The sequence below is a fragment of the Lontra canadensis genome, unplaced genomic scaffold (genome assembly GCF_010015895.1).
Source record: "Lontra canadensis isolate GAN:19392208 unplaced genomic scaffold, GSC_riverotter_1.0 scaffold23, whole genome shotgun sequence".
Taxonomy (NCBI): Eukaryota; Metazoa; Chordata; class Mammalia; order Carnivora; family Mustelidae; genus Lontra; species Lontra canadensis.
In genome coordinates, this window is record NW_022631017.1 from 4,020,913 (window position 1) to 4,037,447 (window position 16,535).

A 16,535-nucleotide genomic window follows, 5' to 3' on the forward strand; every position below is an offset into this window, starting at 1 on the left:
AAACAAATCAAGGAAATTATTAACTACAAGAAAAATCTTTTTATAAATTATAAAAAAAAATTCATTCATAGCAGCCAAGCTATAATAGTGTTTATACAATCTAAAAATATAAACACTGGATATTAATTTTTTAATTAACTTTTGTAGATAAAATCAAGAGGGGAAGAAGGAGATGCTTAAATAAGAGGCAGCTGAGAACACTGTGTCTTCTATATCTTCAGTGGTAGAATTGAGAGTATTTATAGGTGAAAAATAAAGAAAAGAAGCATATTATAAGCATATTTCAAATATGGAGGTGAATAACAGTAGAATAAGCTAAACAAGTTGAAAGTGGTTGCCTCTTGAAGCAGAACCACAGGAAAGAAGTTTGGTAAGGTAGTCATGTCTGTCATTAAAAACTTAGAGTATAGTTTGACTTTTAATGTTATTTACATTTTAACTTAAATTTTAAAAATATTTAAGCAAATTGAATATAACACACAGTACAGTACCTGGTGCAAATTAGGTATTCAATAAATGATAGCTATTGTTACTGCTAAGATTATTAATTCTCCTAGTAGTCATTAAAACCATTGGTTACCCATTTCAAATGGGAAAAAATATGTTTATAAACTGAAAAATCTAGGGAAGTAATTGATATATCTGATCTCACAGTTATGTGAATATGTGAGTAGTAGAGCTAGACCTGGAATCCAGATTTCCGAACTCCTGCTGCTTTCAGTCACAACATGGAGACTCAGAGAGAATTGGTGGCTGAGAAGTACAGTTGTAAGCAGAGCTTCCTTTCATCGTCTGACCTAGAATCTGGCCTGGTAAATAGTGAGTGGTCAACCAATGGATAGAAAGACAGACAAATAAATCTTAGGCCAGTGGACAGCCTAGCTTTTCATAACATGGCTTTCAACAACTCTTGCCTTTTACTATTTATTTATTTACTATGTATCCTCAAAAAGGTAAGATCCAGGGATTTAGTTAAAAACCAAAGGAAAAAGGTACAACAGAAGTATGGTTAAAATGGAATATTTTCAGGATGTTAATAATTGTGAAACTTGCTATACTTTTAAGACCTTTTGGAACTTTAGAGGAAACTTTTTTGCCGAATTTTTGTGGGTCCCAGACAGATGCAGAGTTTATTGACTTCATCTAACCCAATTCATTTATATCAAAGATGAGAAACTGACAGTTGTCAAGGGGAACTGGGCTGCCAACATTTGACAAACATTTAAAAACTGCCTGTTGGGGAATGGTGGTCCTGGACCTGGAGATTTTATTCAAAATGTAGTTGGGAAGTGAAAGTGTTAAGTAACTGGGTGAGGAAGATAAAGAAACTCATTGACAAGTATAATCAACATATTATAAACTGTGTATATGAGTTTCACACCTAGGTTAGGTAACAAACACTATTGTATGAAGATAATCACAGGTTTTTTTAAATAAAATTATTTTAAAACCTATATTTTAAAGAATAAAGTGCTGTATCCCATAAGGAATCAAGAATTTCTCATAATTTGAATATAGTTCTGTATTAAGTCTCTCCAGAAAAAACAGAACCAATAAGGGGTGTGTGTGTGTGTGTGTGGAGGGGGTGTATGTGGTTGGATAGATGGATAGAAAGATGGTAGGTAGGTAGTAAGGAATTGGATTCCATGATTATGGAGGCTAAGGAGTCCCAAGTTCTGTAGTTAGCAAGCTGGAGACACAGGAGAGGTGAAATATAATTCCAGCCTGAGTCCAGCCTAAAAAACAGGAGATGTTTTAGTCCAAGGAAGAAGTTCTCAAAAAGACCAATGTTCCATTTTAAGGTAGGCAGAAAGCATTCCATTCCCTTTTATTTGGCGCTTATAGGTTAAGTTTTTATTTAAGTTCAAGTTAGTTAACATACAGTGTAATATTACTTTCAGGTGTACAATATAGTGATTCAGCCCTTCCATACAACACCCAGTGCTCATCACAAGTGCCCTCCTTAATCCCATCTCCTATTTCATCCATCCCCCCACCCACCTCCCTTCTGGTAACCATCAGTTTTCTTCTCTATAGTTAAGAGTCTATTTCCTGGTTTGCCCCCCCTCTCTCTTTTTTCCCTTTGCTTGTTTGCTTTCTTTAGTAAGTTCAGCATATGAGTGAAATCATGTGGTATTTGTCTTTCTCTGACTGACTCATTTTGCTTAGCGTAATACTCTTTAGCTCTATCCATGTCATTGCACATGGCAAAGTTTCATTCTTATTTATGGCTGAGTAATGTTCCATTCTATGTATGTGCGTGTATGTGTATAAGATTTTATATATATATTTATATGATCTTTTTATCCATTCGTCAGTTGAAGGACACTTGGATTCTTTCCATAATTTGTCTATTGTTGATAATGCTGCTATAAGCATCGGGGTGCATGTGTCCCTTTGAATTAGTATTTTGTATCCTTTGGGTAAATACCTAGTAGTGCAATCAGATCATAGGGTAGTTCTATTTTTAACTTCTTGAAGAACCTCCATATTATTATCCAGAGTAACCACACCAATTTGCATTCCCACCAATAGTGCAGGAAGATTCCCCTTTCTCCACATCCTGGACAACACCTGTTGTTTCTTGTGTTTCTGATTTTAGCTATTCTGATAGTTGTGAGGTGATAATGTTCTATTCAGTTCTTCAACTGATAGGATGAGGTCTACCCACATTTGGGAGGGCAGTCTACTTATTTTACCTATTCACATATTAATTTCATCTCAGAAATACCTCATAGTCACACCCAGAATAATGTTCAACCAAATGTCTGAGCACTTCATGGCCCAGTCAAGTTGACACATAAAATTAATCATTACATAGGATGCCTGGGTGGCTCGATGGGTTAGGTGTCTGCCTTCTGCTCAAGTCATGATCCTGGGGTCCTGGGATCAAATCCCACATCAGGCTCCTTACTCAGCGGGGAGCCTGCTTCTCCCCCTGCCTGCTGCTCTCCCTGCGTGTGCACTCTCTCTCTCTCTCTTTGTCTAACAAGTGAATAAGTAAAATCTTTTTAAAAAATTAATCATTAAAAATGCATAAAAGTATGAAAATATAATTGAAATTATTGGAGTTTAACTGTAGAATAATATGAGGGGGGAAAAAAGAAATATAATGAGAATGAAGGTGTAGTGAAAATCTGTGAGTCAGTCAGGCTTTAAAGACCACACTGAAGTTAGATAATCATGACTTCTCATAGATCCTGGAAAAAGAATTACGGGCATTATATTTGAGCAAGATCGTTTTAGCACTTAAATCTGGGTTGCATCACAATTTGGAGACATTGAAATTTTGAAACCAGTATACAGATAGCCCCACAAGCCTAGATTAGGGTAAATACTAAGTAGAGAGCAAATTCAAGAGCAAATGAACAGAGTAAAACAAAACAACCATATCAATAGAGGTTAGTGGAAAGGTAGCAGAAGGAGGAAAACAAAATGAGTTTGAATGTTAGTGTCATTAACAACAATGAGAAATTAAGAAGAGATTTATTTGCGGGATCAAAGATGAGGCATTTAAGATGACATGTAAATTTTTAAGGACTTTTTATGCCCAACTTCCAAATAAAGTGTCATAAAATATTTTAAAATGCAAACATGATGAGTTATGCAAAGGAAATTTTTGTCTTTTAAATATTTTTTTTATTCATTTGACAGACAGAGATCATAAGTAGGCAGAGAGGCAGGCAGAGAGAGAGGAAGGGAAGCAGGGTCCCTGCTGAGCAGAGAGCCCCATGCGGGGCTCGATCCCAGGACCCTGGGATCATGACCTGAGCCAAAGGCAGAGGTTTTAACCCACTGAGCCACCCAGGCACCCCACTTTTGTCTTTTAAACAGTTGTTATAAATTATATTATTTTTTGTTTACTTTGAAGAACAAATATTTATCAGAAAAAACATTCTGTACATGAGTTGGTGTTGTGGTAAAATAATAATGTCTTGTAGCACAATATTTTACTAAGTTGCTAATAAATAACTCAAGGTTACATTACCATACCTTTATCCATATAGTTAAGAAAATGAAGTTTGCACATTGAGATACCACCTTACACCAGTTAGAATGGCCAAAATTAGCAAGACAGGAAACAACGTGTGTTGGAGAGGGTGTGGAGAAAGGGGAACCCTCTTACACTGTTGGTGGGAATGCAAGTTGGTGCAGCCTCTTTGGAGAACAGTGTGGAGATTCCTCAAGAAATTAAAAATAGAGCTTCCCTATGACCCTGCAATTGCACTACTGGGTATTTACCCCAAAGATACAGATGCAGTGAAAAGAAGGGCCATCTGTACCCCAATGTTTATAGCAGCAATGGCCACGGTCACCAAACTGTGGAAAGAACCAAGATGCCCTTCAATGGACGAATGGATAAGGAAGATGTGGTCCATATACACTATGGAGTATTATGCCTCCATCAGAAAGGATGAATACCCAACTTTTGTAGCAACATGGACGGGACTGGAAGAGATTATGCTGAGTGAAATAAGTCAGGCAGAGAGAGTCAATTATCATATGGTTTCACTTATTTGTGGAGCATAACAAATAGCATGGAGGACAAGGGGAGATGGAGAGGAGAAGGGAGTTGAGGGAAACTGGAAGGGGAGGTGAACCATGAGAGACTATGGACTCTGGAAAGCAACCTGAGGGATTTGAAGGGGCGGGAGGTGGGAGGATGGGGGAGCCAGGTGGTGGGTATTATGGAGGGCACGGATTGCATGGAGCACTGGGTGTTGTGCAAAAACAATGAATACTGTTACGCTGAAAAGAAGTTAAAAAGGGAAGTTTGAATACTCATCCTACTAGTGATTTTTCTTAAAATATTTTTGTGTCCCATTATTTCTTGCATATTTTATATCACAATTCAGTGTATATTATTTTCATTATAAATAAAAAATTGTGAAGTATACCATTATTTCATGTTATTCTACTTACTTCCAGAAATATTTAACATGCAACAGTGAGTAATGAAGTAAGTACAACTTCCATTTAGTTTCAAAGATTGAGAAGTCGAGGGATTGCATAGAATATAGAATCAATTTTTTTTAACACGGAAGTTATTAGGAATATTTTATGATTTTGGTTTCCTGACTCGAGAATTGCTTTCACATGAAAGACACCAAATCTGAGCTCAGCTTTCTGTGGAACTGGACTGACAAGCTGCTAATCTGTTTTTTGAGCTTTTTAAGCTTTATATTGTTAAAGAGGAATTTCTTTATTTTCGGGTAGGCATGGACAAAAATTTCTAGAAGGAAGCCAGTGCATAATACACATGTTTACAGTGTGATCACTGCAATTACCTGATAAAATTGCTCGCCTCGCTCTGTAGAAGTCAGATTTTGGGAGGGCTAATTTTAGAGCACGAGGCACATCGAGGCAGGTAGCCTTGGTGAAGTAACACAGTGATCACATTCAGTCCTAAGGAATCACTTCTTGAAAGTCCAGGGCATATTAGGAGAATTCTAGCAGTGCCAGTGCTAGTAAGGGCACGAAGTTAGGTGAAGGAAATTAGTGCATCAGATAGATGAAAACTAAAGTTAAATTTTCCTGAAAATTATGACCACATACCAGGACATAAGTTCCAGATCCCTGCAGTCATCGTCTACTGGTTTTCATAGGTGTTTTAAATGTCTAACTCTCCTATGTCTTTATTTTCCATTTTCTGTCTTTTCCTGGTTAATGTGTTTGTAAACTGACATTTTGAAGAGAATTATAAATACAGATGATTTATTGATACGTAGTATTTGTAAACGATTTGTTGGGAAAACTCTTCTGGGATATATACTTCTGATCCTTTCTTAACATAGGTGAAAGTACTTCTGTCTGTATAGTACTTTACAGTTGTCAAATCCTCACCATCCTTCGTGAAAGAAAATACGAAGTTACTTGACAAGGTTGCCTCCTGGTTCTCTATATACGTCCACACATTTAAATGGATACTGGGCCCATGTTCTTCTCCACACTGATTGTGTGTATTTTATACTGTGATAGAAATGTTTTTATTTGAAAAAAACATTTCCCTGACACTATTCCAGTTTTTAGAAAAATATGTTCAAATTTTTCCTGCTGAAAACTTTTAGTTTCTGAGTAGATACATCATCTTTTTAAAACCTTTCCCCCAAGATTTCTTTTTAAATGGCTCACAGTTAAATTTAAATTTCTATATTTAGGTAGAATTATGTTTATATACCAACCACCAGTATCCAGGAAATTCAGTGGTAAGGCTGACACATAGGGAGTTTATAGTCTATTTTGTAGTCTGTGTATTTAGACAAGGTTTGAAGCTTACTTAGCAAAATCGCTTAAACATTTGAGCAGAATTTCTTTAGAACAAATGCACTATTTGATTCCTTATAATTGTTAAGATAACAGTATGTCACTTTTTAAAGATTAGTTCTCAGGAATATGTTAGATTTATTCCTTTCAAAGAAGAATGCATTTAGGAACCGCCTTTATATGTAAATATTTTTATAATATTGGACAGAGATGATGTGGTGCAATCACCACGGTTTGATCAAATTTGGAAGAAGTTACAGGCACATATTTGTAGTGTTTTCTCCAGCATCTTTATTTTTTTCATCTGGACGTATTTTATGTTCCTTCCAACTAATCAAAATAAGAAACCGATTTTGCCTTTGCCAAAAAAATAGAACTATCATTTTTCACATTCTTTTATTTTCCAGGTCATTTTCAAGTAAGATTGTGTTTCTAGGATTTCTGAATTCCAGAAAAATCTCAACTTTGTAGATATAAGGGCCCAGATGAACATTGCAGGGGGAATCTAACTTTTCATGCAGTATGTTTTGTGTTGTGCATTCCAGATACAGTTAACTTTTTGTGTGCATGTGATTAGTGTGGAAAGAAATTAATGCAGTCCAGTATTATGATTTATGGACTGAATCCTTTGCCCACTGAAGACTTGCCAAAACTAAAACTATTTTTTTTCCTTTGGATATTAGAAACAGCTACTGTTTTTGTTGATCTTTTAAAGTTCTGAATGGGCCTATTTCAAATCATACCAGCATGGGAGCTCAGATTAATAATATACTTATTCAACTAGTGATACTGAGTGAAACCATTGCTCACATGGATATGAGGATAAAATTTCATAAGATTATTTTCAGGTGCATTAATGCATTTCTGGAAGCTGCACATGATTTTTCTTTTGCATGAAAGAAATCAAGGATTTCTGTTTATTTTATCAGTTACAGGTGGGCTTATGAGTTAATTTAATTGCTCTTTTTTTTTAAACTTTCAAACATAAGACATTTCACTTTTTAAAGCAGTAATGTGATTGCCAGATTATTCCCAAAGGTTTTTAACTCTTAGTATATTTATCTCTCTTGAGACATCATGACTGTAGTATATTTAATTCAGATTATGGAGGGAAAAAAATTCTAAATTCTCTTTGTTGTTAGTTACAGCAAGCTGCTGAAGTTTCCCAGCTCCGGGGAGCAAGGGTAATCTCTGCTGAAGACCTTCTGTTTTTGATGCGCAAAGATAAGGTAATATACAGCATTTTCATTGTATTAACATGCCATGTTTGGTATTCAATTATGCTTATTTAAGGAACTATATCTTTGTTATATATCCTTGGAATACAACTATTAAACTGATGTTTTATTTTTCATAGTTTGCACAGAATGGCTTGCTCTAAGAGAATAGATACTTGTTCAAACAACACCAGAGCACTGACCTAGAACTATGCTACCAACTAATTCTCACTTATCATTCCGTATCTCTTTCAACATTTTCACAGCTACATAATATTCACTGAGTATCAATCGTATGCTTTGTTCAGATAAGTGAGATAGAACTGAATGGCATATTTATTTTTCTTCTAATTTTACACAAGATTACAGGCTTTCCCAGGGTTTGTTTCAAGGTTTATTCTGTGATATACCATTTATAGGAAAAGAGTCAATAGAGATGAGTCTTTCAGTGGCATCAATATAATAATGTCCAGAGTTTTTATGGTAAAGTTTTACCTTTCTTACTCTTTGAACTCTGGTAATTAAAATATTTAGGGTGGTATTTACCTGTCTAATTTTGTCCTATCTCCCATGAGTAGCTAGTTGAAAATAGGGAAAAGTTTTTGAGCTCTATGCTCATGATGTCTGTATTTTCTGTAGTACATTATACTTTAATAAAATAATTTCCTAAAAATCTAAACAAATATATTTTATAATGTTTTATGTATTTTTAATAGTGTCATCTAAATGTTACATGTACAAAAAACTAGCCGAGTTATGGTAGCTATTGTCCCCAGTGAGCAGGGCTTGGTTTCTGATGGTCCATTTTTCTCTTCTTGATTGTTCTTCCCTGGCCTCTTCATTACACATACCTATTCCTCTGCTACCATTTTTGTATGCTTGTGGCTGGTTTTTGTTTTTTTTGTTTTGTTTTTGGGGAGGGGGATTGGGTGTTTTTTCAATTAGAAGACATCTCATCAACCTTTTGGATAGCCTTGTTAACATCCTTTCCAATATCCAATTCCTTTATATTTGTGAAATATTTTAATTCTAATTGACTGAAGGTCAACTTAAACTTAGATATAGTATTTTCTCTTCTTCAGACAGTAAGATTCAGAGACCTACAAACCACACCATGACCAATCTAATATTAAATTATATAAATTCTTACATCATTAACTCTTTGTATGAGGAATATAAAGGAAGAGAAGAGAAATGTCTTCACTATCGAGAAGCTATAATCTGGTTTAGGAAACCTGTCTGATTTAGTTGAAGCAGCAGAATTTCAAAGTTGTGTCATTAGTCAAGAGGCTGAAGGATTTGTTGAAGTAGAGGTGTCTGAGACTCATGCAGTTGTATGTAGAATGGACCAAATGCAAAGGAACCAGCCAAGATGCGGGTTCAGTAATCCATGCAAAATATGATGGGCACTGGAAGTGGATAGGAAGGCGGATTTCAGAGAGATAGTAAGGAGTACAAATATGCAGGATTTGGTGACTTCATTATACTTGGAGGGACCAATGAGTAATAGCCACAGGGCAGCAGTGGTGCTGTGAGGAAGGAGCTAACACTGATAGAAAATGAGGACCTGGAGCCAAGGTCCTTCATGAAGGCTGCTAGAGAACAGTGGAGTTAGTATTAGTACTTTACAGAGTATGTCCAGTCTTTTTCATGACAGAGTTAAAGAGGCTAGCACAAAAAATAGTCCACATTGACACTTTCTCTGCCTTTTGGGAAAGTCTGCATTTAAAATCATAGTGAAACTATAGGAATATACACTAACTGACAGGGCCCCTCTACTGTCCAGTAGGACTCTTAACCAGAACCCTTTCATCAGCTGAGAACATAGCTGTAATATGAGAGCTGCCAGAGTTCTCCTCTTTCTCTTGAAAATAATAATTGTATCTGTATGCTGACATCTTCTAAACAAAATTAAAGTAGTTTATGAAGGTGTAATATAAGACAAAATAAAATCTGAAGTATTGAATGCAATCAGAGCAAAGAAAAAAAAGAAGGGTAGCAGAAGAACTGTTTACAGGTGTGTGTTTTTTCTCTTCCTAATTCTAGTTTATATTCATGCAGTATTCATTGACTGACTGCTATCTCACTCTAGGCACTTTCACTCTTTCTTTCTTTTATTCATCCCAGTGGTCCTATATGGTAGGCACTTTACTTAAAATCGTAAATAAAGAAACTGAGTTCCAATGCTTATGTTCTACCTCTGGCCCTGCTAAGCTCTAGTTGTAAAGCTATTTTTAACCTGTTTACCTATATATAAAAAGGAGATGATTTTATTTGTCTGTATTTCAGGATTGATCAAATAAGGTGCTTGTAAAAGAGCTTTGTAAAATGTACTATGTTTCAGCCATAATTAGGAATCTCAACCCTGAAGGTCAGGAACCAGTTATAATACATCCCAATTGTAAGCACACAACAAATTACAGAGTATTATCAGTTACCTTTAAAGTTAAGCAGTTTTAAGGTCTTCTAATAAACCTAAGGAAAACCAAAGAAAAAAATAAAATAAATAAATAAAAACAAAGAAAAAAATGTCAAAAAAAAAAAAAAAACTAAAGAAAACCATCAAGACCCATCTATCATTCATCAGCATTGAGTCACATTAAAACATATTTCTCAGATTATAGAATGTTTTTCAGAAATATAAAACATAAACCAACTCTTCTAAAAAAAAAAATAAAAGATTTCCAGAGATTAAAAAACAATGAAAAGGAAAGTTGCTTGGCTTTTTTAAAGCAGTTGTTATAAAATCCTTGTCTAGATGTTTATAAATCACTATAGTTATCTTAGTTTGGAGACTGTGATATCATAGTCTTCAGGAAGAATTTAAAACTTTTTGTAAGACAAAAAAAAAAAGCAATCATTGTAATTCTGGAACATTTGGATACTTACAAATGAAAAGTGCCTTCAAAAATGTTTATTTTTTAGCTTTTATGTTTAATGTGATGACATCTTTTATTCCATAGTATTGTGGTAAGAATTGCTGTATTTTCCCCATGATCCTAGAATAGAAGTTTATTAAATTTAGTTATCATAGTATTCTGCAAACAGTAAAGTGAATGTAATAATATATAAGATTTCTTATTTCATATTTTCAACAGAAAAAGCTTAGAAGACTGCTAAAGTACATGTTTTTCCGAGACTACAAATCCAAGATTGTCAAGGGTATAGATGAGGATGACCTTCTGGAAGGTAACCCAAAAAACACTGAGAGCAATGTGACATGCGTGATGGTTGACACACTGATAAAATGTCAGTGTGGACTTTCCCATCACAGTGAAATATATGTGCTTCTGTTAAATAATGTAGCTTAGAAATTATCCAAGTAGCTATTTAGTTGGCAGCTAAATCTTGTGATTTTCTATTTACATGGCTTCACAGTAATCTGCTATGTCAGTTCTTTTAATCATATGGCCTGTTTTTTATCAGAATGTCATGAAACTGAGAAAATCGTGTTGATTCAAAACATAATTGATCTTAGCAAGCATAATTTTTCTGTTGTGGGTATAGGAAGCCAGAACTGTTATTATAGATCTCTGAAATTCACATATGGGTTTTTCTTAATTTATTATAGAAAGTATCTGATATGCAGTATGATGTAAAGTCACCTCATTTTGGTGTGTTATTACTGTGCTATTTGAAATCTTACCAACAGCCTAACACGGGATAGAAAATTTTCCTTCTCTGATTTTCCAACTCAATTCCATTTCAGAATATTTAGAAAAAGATATTAATATTGCAGAATCAAGCAGTGCTAAGCTGAAAACAGAAGTGTACTAAACAATACTTACTGAGTCAAAATAAATACATGCTATAAAATAATTTATGTATTTGTGTTGAATATAGTCACTGCATAGTGGTTATCCATTGCTAATAAATACATTGATAAATAAACTCTTTTGGATTGAGAACTTCAGAAAACTGCTTAAAACCCACTGAAGAGTTAATAAATTTTGGAAGTAAATTTAGATTTACATAACTTCAATAAATTAAGTAAGTGTAATTACCATGCAAAAAACAAACAAATTCATATCAAATATTTAATCAGTGTTGCCTATTTAATATTCCTGCAATTCTCATAGAATTTAATCTCTGGTAAGTAGTTCTCCAGTTGAATTTACATGCTTCCTTTTTTGAAGAGCATAAGGAATACAGACCTGAATTCCCGTCTTTCCCAGTTCTCTGCTTTCTCTCTATGTGAACTTGAGTATCATTTTTCTCCTAAGTCAAAAATTATACCACTCACCATAGTGGAGTTCTTATGAGAGTTTAACATAATGTATGAAAATCACCTGATACATCCCTGAGATTGAATAAATGATAGCTTTTAATACCAAACTCAGAACACAAGAAGCTCAGAGTGGTGAGACTAGTATTCAGCTGTACTAGCAATATCATATCTGTCTGATGCCCTCTCCTCCTTATTTATTTCAGATCTCATCTCTTTAATTTCATTTAAATTTTCTAGTTTTTAGTATCACATAAAGTTTTAAAATAGTTGATGTAACTTAATAAGATAAAGTACTCCGGTAAAATGTATCTAATACTGAGGTGGGACTTTGAGAATGGCCATATGAGGATAGACTTTTTTCCCAGTAAAACACATTTTACTGGTGAAAGCTTTAAAAAGTAATGGCATGAAGTCTCTGTAAGTTGTTGTTAAGGGTATACAGCAAATGGAGAGGTACATATTTAAGAAAATCCAAATCTCATTAAGAACAGTGAGAGTGTGTTTTATTTGAGCCATGACCTGCTCCCATTACCCCTCCTCTTTCCTCCTGGAACCTCAGCTCAGTATGGTAGAAGCATAACTCTGAGCAAGTGTTTCCAAGAACACTGGACACATGATTCTTTCAGCTACCAGTGTAGGACAACAGTTTCCCCCCCAGGAGGTTGGCATCTCTGATCTCCTCTGGCTCCATGTTGCAGAAGCTCTATTCCATGCAGGCACAGTTAAAAGGACCAGAGTTTCCACCCATTCTCTCTTCATAGGAAAGCTCTACCCCAGACATGACAGGCTAAGAGTACTGGACCCTGATTGCCCCAACCTAGCTTGAAGTAAAGCTCCACACCAGAAGGGAGAAGCCTAGAAGACAGTGGCCTACCATCCCTGCCTAGCTCTCCACTTATAGATCTAGGAATCTTTCTAGGAAAAGCCAGTACAGTGATACAGAGGTTCAGCCCAGAGGGAGAGACAGGCTTTGATAAGAGAGAGCTCGGCAGCTTTCTCTATGAGGACTGACATTTTAGAACAGAGCATGTGGAAGTTCATACCTAAGGATGCTATAAAAAAAACTATGGAAATCCTGATTGTGAGTAATTAAGGGGAAGCTGGAAGCTACGTGATACTAGTGACAACAAATAAAACAGGATGTCAGCTAAAGGTTTGACAGAGGAAACAAATGGAAGAGATAGCTAAGAAGAATCTTTCTGGGGTCAGAGAAAAATGTAAAGGCTGGTAATATCTGGACTCTGCAAAGGGGCCTGACGTCATTCAGACCAATCTGTGGAACATGCCCAAGAGTATTATCAAAAACAATAGAGCAATCAGCCAGAAGTCAGTGGAAGCTAACAGCTGTGTGTGATACCCATGTGGAATCAAACCAGCCCGAACCTTAATGGAGAGATCAGGAAAAATGACAGCCAAAGAGAAACTGACTAATACCACAGTATCCCTGGTGACTGAGGAGACCAATTGCATGCTCACAGTTGTGCTCTCTGGGGAACAACTTCAGAAGCCACGTGCTATGAGGTAAAAAGATTTTATTGAACCAGTCTATCCAAATCACTAAACAAATAAACAACCAAACAAGCAAACAATGACAACAGGCCCCAGGAAGAAAAGGGAATTATTATTTAGAGTTGCTACAAGATAAAATACCCATTTTCACCAATGATAACCACCAAATACTAGACAAGCAAAAAAAAGAAAAAAAGAAAAAAAAATGTCTGATCCATTAAAAATGAACAAAAAGCAGACAACACAAACTGCCTTTGAGGGGGCCCAGATGTTGGACTTACCACACAAAAACTTCACAGTAACAATCATAAATGTGTTCAAAGAATAAAAGAAACCATTTTTAAGGAACAAAAGGAAGGTATGATTACAATGTCTCACAAGATAGAAAATATCAAGAGATATTAAGGATTAAGAGAAATTAAGAAATTGTTCTGATGAGCACTGTGTATTGTGTGGAAGTGTTGAATCACTATATTGTATACCTGACACTAATACTATACTGAATGTTAACTAAAATTTAATAAATAATAAAATAAAACTTTAAAAAAGTTTAATAACTTTTAGAAACTTTAAAAAAGAATAAAATATAGAAACAAATCATAAAAAAGAAACAATTGAGAATTCTGGGGTTGGAATGCACAATGACTAAAATGAAAAATTTAGTAGAGAGTCTCAGTTGTACCTTTGAAGTGAGAAGAAAGAATCTGAACTTGAAGACAGATTGTTAAAAGATTATACCATCTGAAAAACAGAAAAACAGAATGAAGAAAAATTAACAGAGAAATCTGAGGCATCATGATATGAGCCAACATATACATAATGGGACTACCAGAAGGAAAGAAAATGATACAAAGGAGCAGAAAAAATCTTCAAAGAGATAATGATTGAAACTTCTCTGCTTTGATCAGCATCGTTACATCCAAGCAGGTCACCCAGCTCCAATTAGGATAATCATATAGAGATCCACATTCACACATGTTCTTCTAGAAATGTAAGAAGACTAAGACAAAGAGAAAATCACAAAAGCCGCAAGAGAAATGCACCTCTTCACATCCAGTCAAGCTCCAGCAATATTAACAGCTGATTTCTCATTAACAATATAGATTAAAAAAACAATATATATTTATGTATATATGTATGTCAGAATAGCCATAGAATGACATATTCAAATTGCTTAAAAAACAAAAACAAAAAAAACCTGTTAACCAAGAAACATATCTAGCAAAACTATCTTTTAAAAGTGAAGACAAAATGAAATATATTCCCACATAAATAAAAACTGGGTGAATTTCTTGGTAGCAAATCCATATTAAAAAATATGAAAGTGGGGCACCTGAGTGTCTCAGTTGTTAAGCATCTGCTTTCAGCTCAGGTCATGGTCCCAGAGTCCTGGGACTGAGCCCCACACTGGTCTCCTAGCTCAGCAGGAAACCTGCTTCTCCTTCTCCCACTTCCCCAATTTGTGTTCCCTCTCTTGCTGTGCCTCTCTCTGTCAATAAATAAAATGAAATCTTACCAAAAAAAATAGGAAAGTTAGTTCTTATGGCTCAAGTAAGTGGCACCAGACAATAATTTCATTCCATACACATACACACACATACATATAGACACACAAAAGTACCTGAAAGGTAATTATGTAAGTAAAATAGACAATATAATTGCATCTTTTCCCCTTTCTTCTCTTAACAAAAACAATGTATGAAACAATATAATAATTGTACTGTTAAGTCTATAACGTAGATATACACATGTAGATACATGTAGTTATATATTACAGTATATTTGACAGTAACAACATAAGTTAGGTGGGTGGTAACGAAGCTGTGTTGGAGGAAGGAGTGACACAAGATAGCTTCTCCAATTACAGAAAGAAATGAAAAGAAACAAACGGTAAATACAATAGTTAATATAACCAGTTCTATAAATACCTGCTTTTTATCTTATGAAAACACAAACTACTGAGACTGAATCAAGAAGAAATAGAAAACATGTGTAGACCGATGGCAAGTAAATTCTTTGAATTAATAATTTTAAGACTTCCCCAAAGAAAAACCCAGGGCTAAATGACCTCATGATGGATTCTACCACTTGTTTAAAGCACAATTAACACCAATCTTTTCCCAGCTCATTTTAAAAGGCCAGTATTATGCTGATATGAAAACCAGACAAAGACAAAAAGAAAACTAAAGACTAATACATTGCTTTTCTGTATTCCTGATGCTGTACTTTCCATCTCTGTGACTTACTTGTTTTGTAACTGGAAGTTTCTCTTATGCTCCTTTATGTATTTCACCAGTTTCCTCACCCTATCTCCCCTTTGGCAACCATCTATTCGTTCTCTGAATTTAAGAGTCTGTTTTTTCATTTGTCCTTTTTTTTTCTTTGGTTGTTTCTTAAATTCTACATATGAGTGAAATCATGAGATACGTGCCTTTCTCTTTCTGAAGTACTTCAGTTAGCATTATACCCTCTGGGTCCATACATTTTGTTGCAAATGGCAAGATCTTGTGTTTTGTGTATGTGTGGCTAAGTAATATTCCATTGTGTTTGTGTGTGTGTGTGTGTGTGTCCATCTTCTTTATCCATTCATCTATTGGCGGACACTTTGGTTGTTTCCATAATTTGGTTATTATAAATAATGCTGTAAAAAACATATAGGTGCATTTATCATTTTGAATTAGTGTTTTTTTTCCCCCCTTTGGGTAAATACCCAGTAGTGGAATTACTGGATCATATGATAATTCTACTTTCAATTTTTTGAGGAACCTCCATACCTTCTTCCATACTGGCTGCACCAGTTTCCATTCCTACCAACAATGCACAAGGGTTTGTTGTTGTTGTTGTTGTTTTTCTCCACATCTCACCAATCTCACCAACACTTGTTACTTCTCGCCTTTTTTTAATCTAGCCATTCTCACAGGTGTAAGGTGATATCTCATTGTGGTTTTGTTTTGCATTTTCCTGATTTGTGATGTTGAGCATCATTTCACATGTCTGTTGGCCATCTGTATATCTTCTTTGAAAAATATCTATTCAAGTCCTCTGGCCATTTTTGATCAGATTATTTGGGGGTTTTTGTTATTGAATTGTGTAAGTTCTTTGTATATTTTAGATATTAAGCTCTTAGCAGATATATCATTTACAAATATCTTTTGCCATTCAGGAGGATGCTATAACATCTTTTTTAATATAGATGTGAAAATCCCTAACAAAATATTCAGTAAACCAAATCCAGCAACATCTAAAAAGGATTATATACCATGACCAAATGGGGTTTATCCCACGAATGGAACATTGGTTTAAATTTAGAAAATACT

General features: G+C 34.9%; 1 protein-coding gene across 6 annotated transcripts in view; it reads left to right on the forward strand.

The window, feature by feature from the left end:
• SUPT3H (SPT3 homolog, SAGA and STAGA complex component) overlaps positions 1-16,535 on the forward strand; it is a 534,939-nt gene that overhangs the window by 352,464 nt on the left and 165,940 nt on the right. For all 6 annotated transcript variants that reach the window (XR_004383209.1, XM_032862033.1, XM_032862030.1 and 3 more), the window contains exons 4-5: positions 7,407-7,493; positions 10,580-10,670. Coding sequence is in view for 5 of the 6 variants with exons in the window: in XM_032862033.1 (XP_032717924.1) it covers positions 7,407-7,493; positions 10,580-10,670 (178 nt within the window). In the remaining variant the exon portion in view is untranslated. The remainder of the gene's footprint in view (positions 1-7,406; positions 7,494-10,579; positions 10,671-16,535) is intronic.